The sequence below is a fragment of the Limanda limanda genome, chromosome 9, assembly GCF_963576545.1.
Source record: "Limanda limanda chromosome 9, fLimLim1.1, whole genome shotgun sequence".
NCBI lineage: Eukaryota > Metazoa > Chordata > Actinopteri > Pleuronectiformes > Pleuronectidae > Limanda > Limanda limanda.
The window spans coordinates 20,646,686-20,665,868 of record NC_083644.1 but is presented as its reverse complement, the minus strand read 5'-3'; the positions used below and the strand labels follow the sequence as shown (position 1 = coordinate 20,665,868).

At 41.2% G+C, this 19,183-nt stretch overlaps 3 protein-coding genes across 4 annotated transcripts; 1 reads left to right on the top strand and 2 right to left on the bottom strand.

The window, feature by feature from the left end:
- Positions 1-772: 772 nt before the first annotated feature.
- hsd11b1la (hydroxysteroid (11-beta) dehydrogenase 1-like a) lies at positions 773-9,678 on the bottom strand. The gene is made up of 6 exons (XM_061077802.1): positions 9,481-9,678; positions 6,508-6,638; positions 4,493-4,696; positions 4,320-4,413; positions 2,757-2,922; positions 773-2,649 (listed from the first exon to the last, which is right to left on the bottom strand). Exons 1-6 carry the CDS (start codon positions 9,563-9,565, stop codon positions 2,466-2,468), a joined length of 864 nt encoding a protein of 287 aa, XP_060933785.1. The 5' UTR covers positions 9,566-9,678; the 3' UTR covers positions 773-2,465.
- A 1,232-nt stretch (positions 9,679-10,910) lies between these two features.
- Positions 10,911-13,139, top strand: micos13 (mitochondrial contact site and cristae organizing system subunit 13). Its single transcript, XM_061077854.1, has 4 exons — positions 10,911-11,055; positions 11,361-11,517; positions 12,407-12,464; positions 12,676-13,139. Exons 1-4 carry the CDS (start codon positions 11,027-11,029, stop codon positions 12,771-12,773), a joined length of 342 nt encoding a protein of 113 aa, XP_060933837.1. The 5' UTR covers positions 10,911-11,026; the 3' UTR covers positions 12,774-13,139.
- A 38-nt stretch (positions 13,140-13,177) lies between these two features.
- On the bottom strand, positions 13,178-17,672 carry LOC133010316 (spindlin-1-like). 2 transcript variants are annotated; one of them, XM_061077852.1, is made up of 5 exons: positions 17,593-17,672; positions 16,899-16,937; positions 16,310-16,557; positions 15,964-16,197; positions 13,178-15,272 (listed from the first exon to the last, which is right to left on the bottom strand). In XM_061077852.1, exons 2-5 carry the CDS (start codon positions 16,916-16,918, stop codon positions 15,067-15,069), a joined length of 708 nt encoding a protein of 235 aa, XP_060933835.1. In that variant the 5' UTR covers positions 16,919-16,937; positions 17,593-17,672; the 3' UTR covers positions 13,178-15,066. The 2 variants fall into 2 exon arrangements, with proteins under 2 accessions (XP_060933835.1, XP_060933836.1); XM_061077853.1 differs by lacking the exon at positions 17,593-17,672 and adding an exon at positions 17,410-17,583.
- Between the last annotated feature and the right edge of the window lie 1,511 nt (positions 17,673-19,183).

Below are 19,183 nucleotides of genomic sequence, written 5' to 3'. Positions count from 1 at the left end.
TGTTTCTGGCTATTCTCACAGGCAGTGCAAGCTCTCCTCCTCAGGAGGCCCCAACTATTTGTGTATGTCTGTGTGTGTGAGTGTGTGTGAGCGACAGAGAAAGGGACAGAAGGAGCGAGAGGAAGAGAGAGGGAGAGATTTTTCTTCTCTTTCCAAAGCGTCTGCAGGGAGCTTATACCACCTCCTAAATCCTCTAAAAACCGGCCACAGCATCGAGGACAAAGAGAAGATGGATCCATTGACTTCTCTACTTCCATTACACAGGGAAGGCCACTTCTTCTGCAGGAGAAATGGCAGTTGTTTTTCTTTCTGAGCTTTTCCAATCAAATTATAAGATTTAGTGAGGCTTCTTTATTGTCTTGCTTTCTTTTTTTGACAATGACAACTCAGTCAAGGTAGACAGTGCTCTGTCAGCAGGACACAACCTATAGGCTGTATTACAATAATGAAAAGACCACCAGGATGGACTGAGCCAGCAGCTTCACAGGAAGCCTTTTGGGGGATGAGGAACAAAGACACAAAGGAACCCACCAAGAAAGTCCTGCTCTCTAGGAAGCCTGTGACGCCTGCTGTGACCAGCTTTGGAAAGATTAAACATAATAACATGGTTATAGTAAGATAAGAATAGAGATGGGGCTGGGACCCAGGGGTAGAGAACAGTGAGGACAGGAAGAGGAACAGGTGAGGATTGATATGTTGATGAGAGGTTAAGTAAAAGTTAATAAATAAATCTGAACACATTCTTTCAAGCACCAATCTTTATTATTTGGGACAAATAAATATGCATGATGCTCTTCCTTTTAGATTTTTTTTTCACTCAACAGGGAATGGACTTCAGGAGGTAATCTGTGTTCATGACTTTAGTACTACTGCCCTCATGTGGACATATAAAGTACTACACATTCTCTTCCACAACACTTATGGTAATGAAGGCATACTTATTACTTTTAAGTGTGTGAAATAGTTACAACATTTTTTTATATTATAAATATGACATAAGCATCAGTACATTAGGGCCATTATGAGTATAAAAAGAGATGAGGGGGGAGTAATATTGTGAAACATTAAGGAAGCTCACAAATTTACAGAACATCTACACTGCTCAAAAAAATGAAGGGAACACTTAAATCACACATCAGATTTTGATTAGTGAATTATTCAAGTTCAACATCTTTACTGATGTACATTGAGGACAAAATGACGTAACAGTGGTCAATGGAAACCAAAATCATAAAGCCACTGAGAGCTGGACTCAAGACTGTATAGAAAATGTAAGTACAAAATGGATAATACAGGCTGATCCAACTTGCGGGAATTTCATCACAGTAACTCATACGGTGACTAAGTAGTGTGTATGGCCTCCACGTGCCTGTATGTACTCCTGACAAAAGCTGGGCATACTCCTGATGAGTCTACGGATGGTATCCTGGGGACATCAGTGAGCACCTGGACAGTGTGTGGCGGTACTTGGTGTGTGCTCAATTGGATTTAGGTTGCCTATAACATGGAGGTCTATGCGACCCTCCAAGGATATGCCTCACCAGACCATCACTGAACCAACGCCCAACCGGCCATGCTGGATGATGTGAGGCAGCATAACGTTCACCACAGCGCCTCCAGACTCTTTCACACGTGTCGCTTGTGCTCAGCGTGAACCTGCTCTCACTAGAGGCTGCCGGGCCCTCATGCTACCTCATGGAGTCTGTTTCTGACGGTTTGGTCATCTGGAGGTCATTTTGCACAGCTCTGGCAGTGCCCCTCCAGTTCCTCCTCGCACAAAGGAGCAGATACCAGTCCTGCTGCTGGGTTGATGCCATTCTACGGCCCTGTCCTGTTCTCCTCTTGTAACAGGGGGTCCCCTGGTGTCTCTTTCATGCTTTTGAGACAGTGCTGGGAGACACAGCTAACCTTGCGACCGCACGTATAGGCAAGCGTCCTGGAGGAGCAGGACTACCTGTGCAACCTGAACGGGCTGCAGATACCGCCTCATGCTACCAGCATTGACAAGGACACCAGCAGAACACAAAATTAGAGAAGAATCATTCAGGAAGGAGAAGGAGAAAACAAGTGTCTGTGGCCACAACATGTAAAACCATTCTGTTTTGGGGGTTGTTTTGCTTTTGCTTCTCCATTGCACCTGTTGTCACTTCCATTTGCACCAGAGCAGGGAAACTGATTCACAATGACTTGTGGTTTCCAAATGGACAGACTGATATCCCTGAAGTTTAGTTGACTAGGTGTTGTACTGTGAGGATTAAGGTTTTTTTTCAGCAGTGTTTATATTCACTGAGATTATAATAGGGAATTTGTAAAACTAACATAAACAGATATTATTTTAAAATAAAGTAAAATCAACAAGGCAATGGTGGGAATAAAGAATATCCCAGCTCATATTTTGTCATTTTTAAAAATCTAAAATGACCCTAATTCACTGTTCTACAAAAATATTGAGGATAATATTTTTGTCATGGTTCGTACTTGAATATGTTCTGCATGATATAGCTTGTGATAGGAGGGTACCAGTCTTTGGTGAGAGTCACAAGGTAGGTGTTCCAAGGGTAAAAGAGCTCTTCTTCTCTCAGAGCTCCTGCAGTGACAATGTTCAAGGCTGCATCTGTGGCAGAGGCCGCTGGCACATTAGTGAGTTTCCTAGGATACAGAAAAAAGATACACTTAGCCACTGGAGGGCACAAAGTAAAAACTATTACAAGAATATCAATGATGCCACATAGCTAGATTCAATTGATTTGACTAACCCGACTTTGTCCATGGCGGCATCAGTATCAATGAACCCAAGAGTGCATATAGTGACGGACACGTTGCTCTTCTTCAATGACAGCTCATGGTGGAGGGCCCTAAAGAAACCATTCAAGGCTGCTTTTGATGATGAATATGGTGCCATAAAGGGACTTGCCACTTTGCCTGTGAAACATTTAAAACGATTAGAGTCAGATGTGAAATATAAGACTGATGAGGCCGACGAACAGATTTGATCTGTGCAAACGGATGGATTTAATGCTTCTTTCAAGCATTTTCCAAACTGTTCAAAAACAAGAAGAACATTTTCTTGTGGATCAACATGTGATCGAGACCAGTCAGCTGAGCCAGGGAATAGCAAAAGCAGCACTAATGACTCTGCATACCTCCACAAGGGCCAAACAGGCTCCTCAGTCCACTCAAGCTGCAACACATTTCACACACTCAGACATCTGTTCTCTAAATATGCCTGATTTTTAGGTTATGTTTATAACCTTATTTATGTTTGTCGGCAGAACAGAGATGGTTATAGGATGCCGGGAGGGGGCAGCAGGGGAAGATTATTCAGGGACACCGGTAGTATCGCTCTCTCTCTCTCTCTCTCTCTCTCTCTCTCTCTCTCTCTCTCTCTCTCTCTCTCTCTCTCTCTCTCTCTCTCTCTCTCTCTCTCTCTCTCTCTCTCTCTCTCTCTCTCTCTCTCTCTCTCTGGTTAATTTGTTTGATATCTGTTTTCCCTGTTCTATTTGATTTTGTTCTTGGCTAAATGGGCAATGTGCAATATGGTTGACGGGTACTGTGTGTAATGACTTAAATGTTTGTGAGCCTTCTCTATTACTTAATATAAGTATAATATCACCTGCAGTAATAATCCACTAGAACCTGTGTTAGGATTCTCAAAGTGTGCAATGATCGTCTCACGCATGAGATTTTAACTTTGTTAATTGGGTCCTGAGCCTTTAACTTCTGTCCCCTTTTTAAATTTGCCATTTATGTCAAGTTAGTGCCAGTACTCCACACGTTGCACATGTCCAGCCTTGTTACTGTGTTAGACAACAGGATTACACAGAAACAGAGGAATTACCATGCCTCTTGGTGGAAGGATGTGGTATTAGTGAGAACCCATTACAATTTGGTGTCTATCCAGATCAGGGGACAGATCCAGGAATACATTTTTTCATTCTTTTTTTGACATTGTAAGATTAAGGAGTTTGATTTCTCAGAGGATAATGAATGGCATGGATTTTAAGGGGGAAAAATCAGGCATGTTTAGGGGACTGATGTTTATGAGAATTTGCAATTTGTCGCAAATCCAAATCAAATCCAGTAGTCGTTTCACAAGGGGACTGTTGGGCCTTGGTGGTGGTTTCAGGTTTTTCCTACAAAGATTAGTCAAGCCAAGAATTATTTAATCTTCTGTTTCTTGTAAAACCCTTCATATGCTATTCAAGCAAAGTTTATAATATATGATGGTAATGTAATCGATACATACATTCATAAGCCTGTAAATGTGCAAGTTGCTGTCTTCAATATTTTCATGAATGAAAAAGCAGAGACAAACGTACCCAAAAGTGATGAAATGATCACCAGTGATCCTTTACTTTGCTCAAGCGCGTCCATAGCTTTCGAGGCCATCTGAACATAGCTGAATAAATTGACCTATGAAGACACACACACAAATACAGTATGTATAAGAGCACTATTTATGGCTGACAAAATGCCTAAGATGCTGCATTACCTTCATCAGCCACTCAAAGTACTCCACATCTCCATCCCACATTCTGAAGTGGGTCGCGCCGATGTGGTTGAGAACCAGATAATCCAACCCTCCAAGCTTTTCCAGAGCAAACTCCACCACTTTTTCAGGATCTTGCCCGCTGCTCATGTCGGCAGCTATGTAAATCGCTTCTTGGGCTCCCAATCTTGTGCAGTTCTCTACCACCTATAGGCAGAGATCAAGAGGAATGGGTTAACTGACCAGTCCAGAAAATAGCATAGAAAACCTCCTTTGGTCTTGTTGGGATACCCAACCATTGTTCACCAGTAGTAGGTCCCAACAGCCCCAATTCGGTCTCAGGATTGCACTTGACCTGTGGCCATGTAACAGTGGTTGAGAAGAACATGAAGCAGAATATTTCCTAGAGGTCAAACTGCATGTGTTGTCAATGTCTGTGGATGCTCATGAGGTGACTTGATTCCCAAAGACTTGGGCTCGGATGGGATTCTGTCCCATCTTCTGAGTGAAGAGGGAGTTGACCTTTCACTACTGGAGGAGTGTGAATCAGAGTAACCAGAATCACATTGTCTGAAAGACTGAGGTGAGATAGGGCCCTCTGAACCTCGTGGAGAAGTTGTGTAGCTCTGGTTGTAGAGTTGCTGCAAACTGTCGCTCTTTCTCAGGCTCTCATTTCTTACTTGTTACATAGGGCAGGTGGCGAGATATGTCTTAATTAAAACAGCACTATAAATCTACATGAATTTTTTGTGAGCTCTTGTAGTTTATATTGAATGCTTACTATTGGAAAACTTAACTGAAATTCTCAAAAATCCATTAATATTGAGTGAGTTATTAATAAACTGATAATTTATGAAAACATTAACAGTTTATTAAGTAACAGCACCACAATTAAGTTGTTTGAAAATACAGTTGAAAGTCTACTCCTGTAGCAGACGAGTGGATTTGAATTTAGAATTTTTGGCATGAAACAAAATTATATTGCACAAATATGAATCATTTCCAATAGTACTCTTCCTCACACATACAAATAAAGGTTTGGGGAGGTGTGTGTGTGTGTGTGTGTGTGTGTGGTGCTGGTGCTGCTGCTAGTCAGACCTTTTCCTGTCGCCACTCGTGCTGAAGTCCTTAGTGTTGCGTCACTCTTGTGTCTAACCTGACCATAGTTCACAAATAGTAGTAGTAAGAAGTCCCAAAGGTCAAAACCTCAATAACTATTCATGGACTGGGGTGGTGGAGGCAAGTTGCCGGCAGCAGAGCATGAGTGGCAGTGTAGCTGAGCAGGGCTCAGTGCGGAGAAGGTCATATTTAAAAGGGCCGCTTTGTGGAGAGAATGGACTGTGATTGGTGGGTGACGGACGAGTGTGCAGGAACCCTGAACACAAAGATCTACAGAGGAGGGGCTTAATCAAAAAATAAGAAGGCCTCTAGAGGGCTACACGGTAAATCATGAAGATGATGAATACGATCACGTCCACTATTTTTACAATGTGGCATTAGATCATTTACATAAGGATGTGAATAATTCCTCCACCCCTGATGCTCATGCTTAGTTATAACACATTGTAGTTACATGCTTTTTAAAAAAATAATGTTTTCTCTGCATATGCTTGTTTGTCTTTTAGCAGGACCTCGTTGGAAGGATGTGGTGTATAGGTAATAGGAGAGCCGACGTTTTTTCAGGGAATTAAATAATTTTAGAAAATTATTAAATGCCATTTTAGCTTTGTCTATACACACAAGCTCTGCAAAGACACATCACGATCCTGCTAAACCAACTGTCACACGGTCACAGTTGCATTTTCTGCAATAGTTATCATACCGTAAAAAGCTTGTACTGCTGCAAGCCTTAGTGTATTAGGCTCTGTTCAGACATGCCATAACCATCGTTCTCCATGTGATCAGATCACACATGCACAGCTCAACACACAGACATGACTGCAGCTAAGACACATGTTAATGTAAAGAATGAACAGGGCATTGGAGCATTCATGGTACATGTTAACAAGTTCACTGACCTGCTGTAGGACTTTCTCCCTTCTTGCTGTAATAACAACTCGGGCTCCGAAGCGGGCGTAATGATACGCTATTTGTTCACCGATGCCTGTACTGGCCCCAGTCACCAACACCCGGGCCCCTCGGAGAGATTCTGAAACAGATTCATACACTTAACTTGGTACACTACAAACTCGTGTTAGCAATAGATGCATTATGATACTGGCCTTTGTGCCAGTAGGTGAAGATCATGTACACAGATTGATGATTGATTTGAAATTGGATTCAATTTTCTTACTTCTGCCAAAGAGGTTCGTTTTTACCTTTGTCCGTTATTAGTTAGTTTCTTTGTTTGTAAACCAGATTACAGAATACCACTGGAAGGGTTTCCACCACACTTGGTGGAAAGACGCAGTATGGGTCAGGAAAGAACCCATTGAGTTTAAGTGCAGGTCCAGATCAGAGGACAGATCCAGGATTTCTTTCCAGTTTCTTTAACATTGCATTTAACATTATACACCAGAAATAATTCATGTATCGCAGGTGATAATATATCAGCCAAGGTGACAGATATCTAGGAGTGTGTGAACTTTGGTGGGGGAGGTGTGCCCCCTACTGCCATTCTAGTTGTAAAGGTTATTTAACACCATCGTCCTCATTTGACAAAATCATCTAGCACATTATATCTTTACAAAGTCAAGATAAAGAAATCATAGTCCTTCCATGGTTGCACTTGGGGTAAAGGACATTGACACTCGTATGTTTTTCCGCTTTGATCATACAGATCATTTGAGGGCACAATCCTTCCCACACTTTTTATCTTTATGGTGGTAAAATAGTGAGATATTGTGTTTATTTATTAACTAAAAGCCGAACTCTTTATGTCCAAGAAGCTGCTACTTTTTGAAGCGATTCCCCTGATCCTTCCTTCTGGTGCGCCAACTCTTTGTCTGCTGCTTTAATAAAGATGCTTACATTATGTAGAGGCAAATATCAGCCCCTTTATAAATCCAGCTAAATGTCCCTCCGCGAGAAACACACCTTTCCACATGTGGACCTGAAACTAATCAGTCAGCGTTATTCTGTATTTGTAAAATGAGTTCAGTAAAGTTGGCAAGGCATTCACAGATTCGGACATCCTGGATCAATAAGTCTTAAGCGAAACGTTGTTTAAGCACAAACGCTGCATAATTCCCACCGAAGAAATGTGGACAACGGACTACAGGCGAGTTTTCATCATTATGAGTCGTCCTCCGTGATGGACACATAACATGGGTGTATGTACAGCCTGCTGAGAAACGAGTGCGCAGGGAACTTCTATAAAGTGCAATACCGAAAAGAGATATTACAAAAATATTCAATAACCTAACTTCAATACTGTATATTCTCACCAAAATCATGTCACAGGTCCAACGAGTCCTGCTGACTATGCTACAGTACAAAGTTTAAAAAAAAATTAATTTATCATATATTTGGAAATATTTTTTATGAAGATTATTCAATAGCTTTACTGTATTAGTACATTTTCACCAAAATCACATATTAGGTCAAGGGAGTCCTGCCAGCTATGCTACAGTACTAAGTTTGGGAAAAAGTGATTTCGCATAATTTTGAGAAATATTTATAATGAATATTATTCAATAACTTCGGTCTCATACTGTATATTGTCACCAAAATCATGTCATAGGTCCATGGGTCTCCTGCTGGCTATGCTTCAGTACTAAGTTCGGGGAAAAGTTATTTTGTATAATTTTGGAGAATATTTCTCATGAAAACTTTTCAATAACTTCACTCTAATACTGTCTATTCTCACCAAAATCACGACACAGGTCCAGCGTCTCCTGATGGCTATTCTACAGTAATACGTTTGGGAAAATTGTGTTTTGTATAATTTTGGGGGAAAATTATGATAAATTTCATTTTTAAAAACTTTGTACTGTCGCACGGTCAGCAGGACTTCCTGGATCTGTGACATGATTTTGGTGAGAATATACAGTATAACAGTGAGGTTATTGAATATTTTTGTAATATCTCTTTTCGGTGTTGCACTTTGTAGACGGTCTCTGCGCACTCGTTTCTCAGCAGGCTGTACATAGACACCAATGTTATGTGTCCATCACGGAGGACGACGTTGGAATTATGCAGCGTTTGTGCTTTAACAACGTTTCGCTTAAGACGTATTGATCCGGGAAGTCCGAATCTGTGAATGTCTTGCCAACTTTACTGAACTGTGTCCAATCAAATAACCGGCAAATGTTTTATTGGGGGCAGTTGCAAATGTTGATAACTTTGGGAAAAGACACTGTCCCATTGACTCAAACCATATCACTCAATTACATGTGGAAAGTTCACTGCCTTCTCTCACTGAGGATACATGCAGCGCTCTCTCTCTCTCTCTCTCTCTCTCTCTGGTAATTCCTCGGTCAAAAGCGGAAAGCATGTCAGATCATCTCAAACCAGCACTCGCTACAATTTTGGGCTTCTTCTCTCTAACCCTAACCCTCTCTCCGAAACGTTCAGCTTTCACAAACCTGTTTATCATACACAGATATTTGATCAGGCAAAGCATCGAACCACGGTCCACAGAGCCTGCGGTGCAGGTGTGTTGGCTGGGTTGGTTGGGGGCAGAATACAGAGGCTGAGAAAGTGCACAAAGTTTACAGACACACCGGATGAACACCAGGTGAGAACTGACAGAAATCAGAAGGCGAGATATGTCTGCACACCAGGAAAATCCCCTGTGCCGTTATATATTTACAATATTGTCACTGGTATCTTTATAGTTTTTAGAACAAATTTTCCAATAATTTCCCAACCAGAAGGCATTAAAAACAAAAACAACCCAAAAGTTATATTTATGTTCTATATCATTGGAAACGTTTTACCGTTTTCACCGTTTTAAAAGAGACAGAAGTACAGTAAGAATATTCGCCTGTCACTGAGTGGACAGATCCGCTCATCACACTTTGTACAAATCGAAATCATGTCTTTCTTACCTGTATCCAAGGTGGGCGCATTCCACTTCACAGCAAGGAAAACTGCGCATATACTCGCCAGCAGCACTTTAGCAAAGGTTCCCATTTTAATTGCTACGTGTCCGGTTGTGTTTGTCGTAGTGAGCCCGGATCTCTAGAGACTGGCTGCCTGCAACTGGAAACAGGAAATAAGCAATACGCATAAACTTGCCATTTATGTAACCCTGTCACTCTGTTTCTGCTTATGCGTAGAAAGGGGGCGTGTCGCTCGAACACAAATCCAGTGATCCTCAGTAACCTCAGAACAGGCAGAGATGCTCTGGGTTTTATAACAGAGTCAGATTCATTCATATTAGCTCGTGGGGAAATTGATGTAAATAACGACTGTGATGATTGGGTTAATACCCACAGAGGTTGAAATGGAGTTTAGACGAACTGCTGCAGGGTTCGTTTTAACCCTTGCATTCGGGTTGGGTCAAATTTGAACAGTTTTGATATTTGACAGTAATAAAAATACCCTAAATGGCATTCGTTACCCCAAATACACAAAAATTTAAATATATAAAAATGTTGTACTTTTGTACAGGTGCTACACGTGTTTGTACATTGAGGCTGTTCCTGGTCAAATTGACTAGATTAATAAACAGATACTGGTGTGTAAATATTGTTTTACTTCTCCATGAAGATGGCTCTTGAAAGACTTATACGGGAATACAGATATAATGTTGGCAGAGGTATTGAAGGGATTGGTCAAATGTTTTGATGGTACGTTAATTCCGGCTGTATTTCATTCCAGCCTGTCCTGTTTTCCCTGAGTCATCTTTATCTTCTTTGTATCTATGTAATGGTATGAAATCTCACTCTGAATGTTCACCACCAATTGTACCACATTGTTTGGATCTTCTGTTTCCACCGTGCAGTAATTCAATCTCACCTGAACCAGCCACTATACATCATTTTATTCTTTCAAAAAAATTAAAAAGTTATCATACTTGATGAGAATTTGTATATAAAGTCTATGCACAAATATGATATTTTTAGAAGAGAAATAATTGATAGTGTGGTCAAATTGAAATTAAACAGTCAGAATTTGAAAATAAGTAAATGTTTTCAGGGATATGGTTTGATAAAGGAATTCCATGGCCCGTACAAAATACTAAATTCTCCAGGCCAGTGAGTGGCGGTAGTGCACAAAAGCGTTGTTTGCCAACCGCCAATAAACATTTGAAGAAAAAAAAAAAAGTCAAAGATTTTGCAAATTGTTTTTATATATATACAGATAGGTATATGATTCCCAGATTTAAACAGTATTTAAAGTTGTTCGATACACAAAACAAAATAATTAAAAACACATTTAGATGGTTTAAATGCACAAAGAGCGAGATGACGAATCTGCGGCTTTGAAATACCGTCATACTTGGCGTTTGAAAGAGCAACTTTATTGACACACACCTTGTGGTAACAAGCAGGGTTTGTCCTTCAGTGCTCAACATAAAGCAGTCACCACTTTCACCCGCAGCACACCCGGAATACGTGTTCTTGAAAGGAAACTACACCGCTGTGGATCATGGCGGCAAAGATTTTGCCCGTAGTGAAGTTAGTACTTTTAATTTCTCCCACAATTCCACTGAAGTGGTTGCCGCTGTTGCTAGGAGCTAGCAGCGAAGCTAGCCTGTTAGCTAACTGATGCTAGGTTGGTTGTTTATCTCACCAGGAGCAGTGCATGTGTCGTCTTTAGATTCGTTACTTATCAATACTGTTTCTGACATCTGAGGAGACTCTCTCCTGGAGCTCTGTCATATGGGTGACGTGTACCCGTGCTTTGTGTCAGTGTTGAAAGGGAACAGGGGAGGAGGACATGTTTCTGATCAGCTCGACTCCATCTGTCTTTTCCTTTCCAGACTGGCAGCCAAGGTGACCATAGCAGGAGGAGCTCTGTATGTGGCCTGTGACTCTGGTCTGCTGGGGGGCAGCGAGCAGGGATCCGAGGCGCTGCAGAAGGCCAAGGCTGCAATCCCCCCCGCCGTACAGGAATGGATGAAGTACTTCGGCCTGGAGGTACAGATAACATGCACTGAGTTAATATTTTACCATGATCAAGCACAGTCATGGGTCATGGCAACATGTGTGAGCGGACTGCATCCTGTCGGTTCAGTGTTGTAGACACTCCTACAATCAATGTAGGATTGTAGTGAACGCAAAACCTGTTGTGTCTGTTTTCATTGTACAAGTTGGATAACTTAATACATTTAAATGCAATCCAATGAAAATCTATATTGTATTCTACATGTACAAAGCCTACAGTGGCTAGTTTAAAAAAAAAGCATTCATCCACAATACTGTAGTTTTTTACTGCAGTCATAGACAGTGTAATCGTATACTGAAATCCATAATATTGAAATGTGTTCCCTTTGACTACAATAAACATGATAGTTTTATAAATTTCTGCTAGTGTCCATCAAAACGAATCATCTTTATTAAGGTAGAATTGTTGGCTGAGTTGTATTGCTTTGCGTCATATGTGGTCAATCTACATAATAAGCAGGTACTGAGTGTTAAGAGAACATTATTTTCAGTAACATACTAACATTTAATCGGACAGTAAATATGTTGCTTTGATTTAATTCAGGTGTGATATGACCAGTCGTATCTCTTTAGAAATGAGAAAAACAGTAACATCTTAGTAAAACTCACTAATGACAGTGTCACTTTGGGAATGACAGTAAATTACATACTAAGTGACAGTATGTTTTCCTACAACATTTCTCATATTTCATGTCACAACTGTCAAACCTGGATCATTATTGTCAGTAGTTGGCGTGGCTCACTGTTTCACTGCATGATGATAAGTACCTCAAGAAAAATAATGTTCAGCCAATATTGGCGCTTTCTTATTTGAGTTATCTTTTTTGTATTTGTCAAACTAATGGGTCCTCCCTCTCCACAGGCTCAGCTCCCAGCCATGCCGAAGGTTGAATTCTCTCCCGTTCAGTCGTGGAATTCTGGTACGAACTGAAAGAAAAGCTCTTTTTAAAGTGGAGTTACACATTAGTCATGTCATGAGTTTAGGTTTTTGAGTGTGAATGAATGGTAGTTTCACTTGTGTAGTGATCTATTTCAATTTTTTTCCTTTAGTTATTTTAGCTCTATATAATTGGACCTTGAATGTGTCTCTGATGCTGCAAACCCAAGCCATTCATTTGTCTTTTATTGCAGGAGTACGGTGGACGGTTTCATCTCTTTCTGAGGCTCCAATGAAGGCAACTGAATATTCAAGTCAGGGTCTGCAGTACCTGAAAGACCTCACCAAGTGAACTGGAAGTCTGGGCAACCAGACATTTATCCATCTTTTTGACTCTTGCACTTGAGCAACATCACTTCTTCAAATGTTGCCGTCCCTCACAAGAAAAAAAGAAAACTGCTTGATAAAATTAAGCTACTAGGAGTGTCCTCTTTTGAATGGTTCAGCGGCATTTGGTGTGAGGTATACATTAGACAAAACGTTATGTCATTTATGTATTCCACAAATTTGTTTGTACAGACTAATTCAACCCCCCCCAAACCATTCAAAAAATGTAACAAGTGTCTGTTGTGTATGTATATATGCAGTTTCACTTTGTGACTAATACATCAATCTTAAAACATGTCCTGTATATTTATTAAATCGAAGTACAACACAATGCATGCTTATAATTGAAGTGTTTGAAGAACAAGAGCATCAAATGTGCAAAAGTCTTTATTACCCATGACAGAATAATAACGACACGTATTACCTGTTGATGCTGCTACAACTTCAGAACAGGAGGTGGTGATTGAAGCACGAAGAAGAGCGCGCACAGTCGTTTGTAACTCCACTCGACACAACACAGAAACACTCCACAGCACCACTAGGGGTGATGTACAGTGTTAACCTTTTTTTTGATTGATATTTTAAAAGTGGCTTTAAACAAACAGTACTAATTATGCCACACACTGTCACTTCTCCAATGCCAAAGTTAAAGTTGAAAATCTCTTGACACTGCTCAGATGGTGCATGCAGCTCCGACAGTTAAAAATAACAGTAACGGTACGCCTACTGAATAACTAGTTTACTGAGGGATACACTGAATGACAGAAGGTTGAGATGAAATCCATACTGCAAGCATACATGTCGTGTTTGTGAGAATACCAGACAGACAGGACAGACTGAAACCACAGTTAGCTACTGTCTACAAAGTGGTTTGTCAGTTTAGATTACACCTTTTATAATTTATGTGTATGAATGACCCTTTCACTAAAGGTCGGTGGTGGTGGTGTTTCAGTGAGATATTCATATTGTGAATAATCACAACAGGCAACATTACAAGGCATTTAACACAAGTTGTACAGATTAAATACTGTCATCTGAATGTATTGAAACAATTTTTTTCTCCTAATCCACGTGATATAAAGCATTACTCTGCCGTATTTTGGGGAAACATAGCATAACATAACCTAAACATGTAAACTTTATACAATTAAAGTGCTCCCCACAATATCAACGGTGACTTTTCACAACCAATGATGATGTGTGTATATTTAAAGAACTTGTTCATACTGCATTATAGAGCAAAAACACAGCACTAACGAAAAGCAAAAACGTTTCACAAGCTGTCAGTGGCACCACTTCTGAATGAAAACCTAATAGCAGCCTTCATACGCAAAGATTCATTGAGAGCGTAGATAGTCAGAGTATACAGTATATACAATATTGCAAAATGACAAGCCGGAAGGCACTTGATGATTTGTGTGGGATCATGGTAATTAAGCATCGCAATTAGCAGGACAACGAATCTGATGTTCCTCGTGCAGTTCAAACCAATTAAATTAGAATCTGGTCAGAAACCTTCCTTCAAGGCTTAAAGAAGAGATGTACAGCATGAAAAAAACAAGCGAATTCTCCGCCATGGATACTACAATAAAAACATGGTGCAAAGATGCAGGGGGATATTTCTACATGAGCACAACTCTTTTGAACTGTTCTTGACAACACAAGGGCCTCATTAAGGTGACTTTACAATGCTGCTTTTATTCATTTCTTCCACTACTAACACTGATTGATTGGATATTGTTATATAAATACAGTAGAGGTATTTATCTACCCATAACATTAAATAAATGTCTCCCTGTAACGCTTCTACACAGACAAAAGTGTGTATACCAAACGCACTACCCAGAAAATCTAAAGTAAAGGGTCTTTAAAGGGAAATCTTAAGCAGCTTTTTAGTCACACTAAGATTTAATTATGATATTTAATATCAGGACAGATTACTGTGTCCAGGACAACATTGCAAAATTGCAGTATCAACTGCACTTCACAGCTGTTGGGCAGTGCAATCTTGTTCTGTCCAAATGTTAAAGTATAAAGTAGAGCAGCAAAAATAACCCAAGTTGACTCCCTCAAAATAGCAAAGCATAGCGGTGCTACAGTTCTGCTCTGCATACAACAAAAGATTGCACTTTCTTCTCAACAATAAAGCCTATTAACTACCCAACCCTGCCATGGCTCTGAATAACAAGATTGTAACGATGAGTGGAACAGAAGCAGATGGAGGGAGGGCTGGAGGGTGAGGTCAGTGTCCACCCTCTCTAGGTGGTTTTGACCAGGTCATATACATGAATGTGAAAGTCATCATCGTATTTGATATAGTAGACCGAGGGCTTGGCCGGGACTTGGTAGATGACCAGGCCAGTTCTCTTCACGCCCTTGTCTGTAACATACTCCACTTGTTTCCCCACCAGACTCTCTGTCTCTTCTCCTGGCTTCCTGTCTGCAGGCAGCAGGTGCTTGTTCTCTGGGGGAAGGAATGAAACAGAAAATTAACAATACAATGACAAATAAAATTGCCAGTCATCAGTTTTTGTCATACGAAATGAGGAAATATGCAACTTCTAGTTCACTGGTAGTATACAAACAAATTAGGATTCATTTGTGAGTCTTTCTTTAGTCCAGTCTTGTTTTCTCAGTTTCTCCATCACGTCTCTATATATATATATATATATATATATATATATACAAAAACAGCTAGGATGTCATTGTAGATAAATTGTAATACATTTTGGTGTAGGGACAGTTGTGTATTGACTTCAAGTGTCTGACACTAAAAGAGGAACAGTTTTAGAAAAATAACCCTTAAGAAACCGTTTCTCCTAATTATTTTCATAAGCATAAATATCTGATCCCACAAGGATGCCACAGTCTGATCTAACTCCATAACTTTCCCTGTCTACTGCCGGCTGACAAAACCTGTGATAGAGACGTCTGCGAATGAATACAGACTTCCATGACCGCTATAACTGTTGGTGAAGTCACATGGTATTCATGTCTACCAAAACTGATGCAATCTTCCCGAGGGGAAAACCGATTTACCTCACACTGTGGTTGCTCCTGATCTTATCTAAGAAGCTGCAGAACACGAATACCAGAGTCTTAATGAAGCTTTGTCGAGTATCGACTTGTCTTCGTCATACACGCGTTACAAGTACCTGCTTCAGGAAGAATCCTTAGGTCTCCGTCAGCGTAGTCATCCCACAGCTGGTACATGTAAAGAACGGGGTCCTTCTCGTACGTGATGTAATACCAGTTGGTCATGATTGGAGCTCTGGAGAGGACCATGCCTCTCCACTCGTTTTTCTCTCCATCCTCCTTTTCAAAAAGATGCTCAACAGCTTTGCCCACCAGCTCCTCCGCCCCTGGAGGTATCTTGATTTTGTTGTTTACTGTGGAGATGCGGGCACAAAGGATGTATGATATACTGTAAAACCCAACTGTTGCAAAAAGTATCCAAAACAAAAATCTCTCAAAGGAATAGAGAAGCTCCTCCTAACTCACCAACTTTTTCGGACAGGACTTGCAAGTTGGACACCCTCTCGTCCTTGAACAGCTCGATGCCATAGACGCAGTCAAAGCCGTCATACTTCACCATGAAGAGGGAGGTATTTACACTGAGCCTGTCAAGCACTGTTCCCTTCCATTTGCTCTGGTTCCCCTTCTCACGCCAGTTGTGTTGAATACGCACTCCCAGGATACTATTGGGGTCGGGGCTCACTGTGTCACTCAGTTCCCCGCTGCTTCGCTTTCTGGTAAAACAGGATGAATATGTGACTAGATACAAAATGCATAATGGTTTTAAGACTTCATGCTATGTCACTTATTTGTATTTGATCAAATTTGAATGTGAGAATTAGATTAAGCTGAAGTTACTTGCTCATGCAGGTTCATTTTTAATGTAATGATTATTTAAATCAACACTGCAGCCTTTGGATCAGCCAGACGTTATTTGGCAATTCCAATGTCTCACACGTGAATTAACCATTTTCTAATCTCGCCATTTGGGACATTGTAGTTTCACTGTTTCATTCTAATCTTAAAAACCACCAGTAATGGCAACACATGATGTCATACACAGAGATCCACATACCTGCCCCTTTTCTTGGACATGCCTCCAGAAAGTCAAAGGCTACAAATCAAAGGACAAACAGGGCAGTGCTCAGTTATAAGGTGACAGCTGTCAAACTTCACATGCAAAGTATAGCTCCACCATGACAGAGGGCCTGTGCTTCCTGTCAGAGCAGAGCTGTGACAGGAAGCAGCCTGCTCTCTCCTGACAGACTGACAACTCCAGCAGCCAATGGTTTAGCATGATGGAGTCATAACTTCCTGGGTATTTACTTCTACTACACAGTCATGGAGGTCAGTGTTTGACACACACACACAAACTGCACCACGGAGGAGAGACCGTGTGGTTTGTCATGTGGCCTGAGTTGAGGGGTTAAAGACGCCAATGTGAATAATGAGGCAACTTCCAGAGAACACGTCAGCCACATCACTAGTGTGTGGAGGCTGGACGGTGACATGTTGCTGCTGATAACTTGTACTTGAGCTCAAACATGACGAGGCGAAATGAGCTGCCCTGTGCTCCACCAGCTCACCTGCAGCTCCTCCCGTTCTGTGCTGTGGCTCTACCTCAATGCAGATGTGACTGTGGGTCCAAGTGGAGGCGGCTAGCTAACGCTGCGCTAGCACCGTCCCCCTGCGGCAGCTAACACACACCAGCGGCATTAGCACCGCGTTAGCAGCCGAGCCCTCTGCTCGGAAAACGCATTTTTTATTACCTTGACGCAGATTTCATATCGGTATCGTCCGGTTTGTCAAGACGGACAAACGCTCCCGCACACCGACGCGTCTGCGTGAAGTCTCGCGAAACCTGTGAAGGGGGGGGGGGCGAGGAGGGGGGGCGGTAAAACGAGAGTTGGCGAAAAGGACTACATTTCCCGGCGAGCATCCGGCCGCCGTGCCCGCGGAGAGGGACGTGAGCGCTGGCGCAATGCACGCTGGGAGTTGGTTTTTTGGTGATGACGGTGTGGACTTTAAACAGGAGTTGGCGAAAAGGACTACAACTCCCGGCGAGCATCCGGCTGCTGTGACCGCGGAGAGGTACGCGAATGCTGGCGCAATGCACGCTGGGAGTTGGTGTTTTGGGGACGACGGTGTGGACTTTAAACGTGAGGGGCGGGGCTGGGGGGGACGTCAGCTGTTTGAGACAACACGCTGCTCACCAACACGTCGGGAGCTGCAGCACAGAGCACTGCATCGGGACCGGGGGTCAGGATTCCTCCCGCTCCACATCCACCCTCTGCGGACAGGAAGCGCGGGGCAGCTGCTGGAGCTGTAAACAGGATCATTCAATGTCACCTTGTGCTCTGGAGTCGAGACTTCGTGCCCACTTCAGCTGAGGTGACATGTCAAGAAGAAGACAAGACGGGTGGAGACAGTACTCAAACGTCTTTCTCAAGCAAACGCACTAATAAACAGTCAAATATCTTACTAAGTTAAAGCAAAAACACGTTTTCTACTTGACCAAAAGTAAGTAAGTACTTGGTTTTAATATATTTAAAGTATTAAAAGTACTTGTAGAGAGTTGCCTATTCCCCAATGCAATGGTCAACTTGCTCCTAGATTAATCTATTACATCTTTAACTGTATAACGGTATTCTGTTTAAGACAAGAATGGTACTGACTCTGTCATATTAACAAAGAAGGTTGAGTATGTTTCTGCTCAGAATATTTACATTGTCATATTGTTTTAAGTCTCAGCGGTGGCCTCGGTGAGAGATGCTGCTCTGATTGGATCAATGGACTAATTCCACTATTATTGTTTACTTTCCAAACAAACTATAAAAGAAATGCATGAATTGAACTTATATTCAATGTTTTTTTTAAATGTAGGGAAGTAGAACGTACAGATACTTGCTGATATATGTAGTAAAGTAAATGTGAAAAGCAAATGAAAATAAATCGACTAAACACATATACATGAGGTAAATGTACATATGTTACATCCCACCACTATTCAAAATACATTCTTGAGTAAGAGGCACACAAGTAAAATTTGAGCACTTAAAAAATAAAAAATAAAATCGAAAAACAATGTTCATATAAACTAAACCAATGGTGGAATTAATAAAACAAATGTTAAAATAAATCAATCTCAGCATGTAGAATATATAGATAAGTCTCTAGCACCGGTGCTAGTGCATAATACAAAATATTGCTACCTCTGCCAAACAGTTTTGTCAAACTGTTTTCATCTGCATCAAGCTGGGGATCCAGTTCATTTCTGCATAAAGTTCTGTTTTTCAACATTATAGTTGATTTCTGAGATCATTATTATGAATCCTGATGAGAAAAATCAGTCATGTTTCG

What these genes read in the sequence shown, in the direction of transcription:
- hsd11b1la (XM_061077802.1), bottom strand. Translation starts at nt 9,565, where the DNA reads ATGGGAACCTTTGCTAAAGTGCTGCTGGCGAGTATATGCGCAGTTTTC. An exon ending in TGCGCCCACCTTGGATACAG is followed by an intron (nt 6,639 to 9,480) that starts GTAAGAAAGACA and finishes AATCTGTTTCAG; the next exon opens with AATCTCTCCGAGGGGCCCGG. An exon ending in GGGAGAAAGTCCTACAGCAG is followed by an intron (nt 4,697 to 6,507) that starts GTCAGTGAACTT and finishes CTCTGCCTATAG; the next exon opens with GTGGTAGAGAACTGCACAAG.
- micos13 (XM_061077854.1), top strand. Translation starts at nt 11,027, where the DNA reads ATGGCGGCAAAGATTTTGCCCGTAGTGAA. An exon ending in AAGATTTTGCCCGTAGTGAA is followed by an intron (nt 11,056 to 11,360) that starts GTTAGTACTTTT and finishes TTTCCTTTCCAG; the next exon opens with ACTGGCAGCCAAGGTGACCA. An exon ending in CGTTCAGTCGTGGAATTCTG is followed by an intron (nt 12,465 to 12,675) that starts GTACGAACTGAA and finishes CTTTTATTGCAG; the next exon opens with GAGTACGGTGGACGGTTTCA.
- LOC133010316 (XM_061077852.1), bottom strand. Translation starts at nt 16,918, where the DNA reads ATGTCCAAGAAAAGGGGCAG. An exon ending in ATGTCCAAGAAAAGGGGCAG is followed by an intron (nt 16,558 to 16,898) that starts GTATGTGGATCT and finishes CTGTTTTACCAG; the next exon opens with AAAGCGAAGCAGCGGGGAAC. An exon ending in AGTCCTGTCCGAAAAAGTTG is followed by an intron (nt 16,198 to 16,309) that starts GTGAGTTAGGAG and finishes GCATCTCCACAG; the next exon opens with TAAACAACAAAATCAAGATA.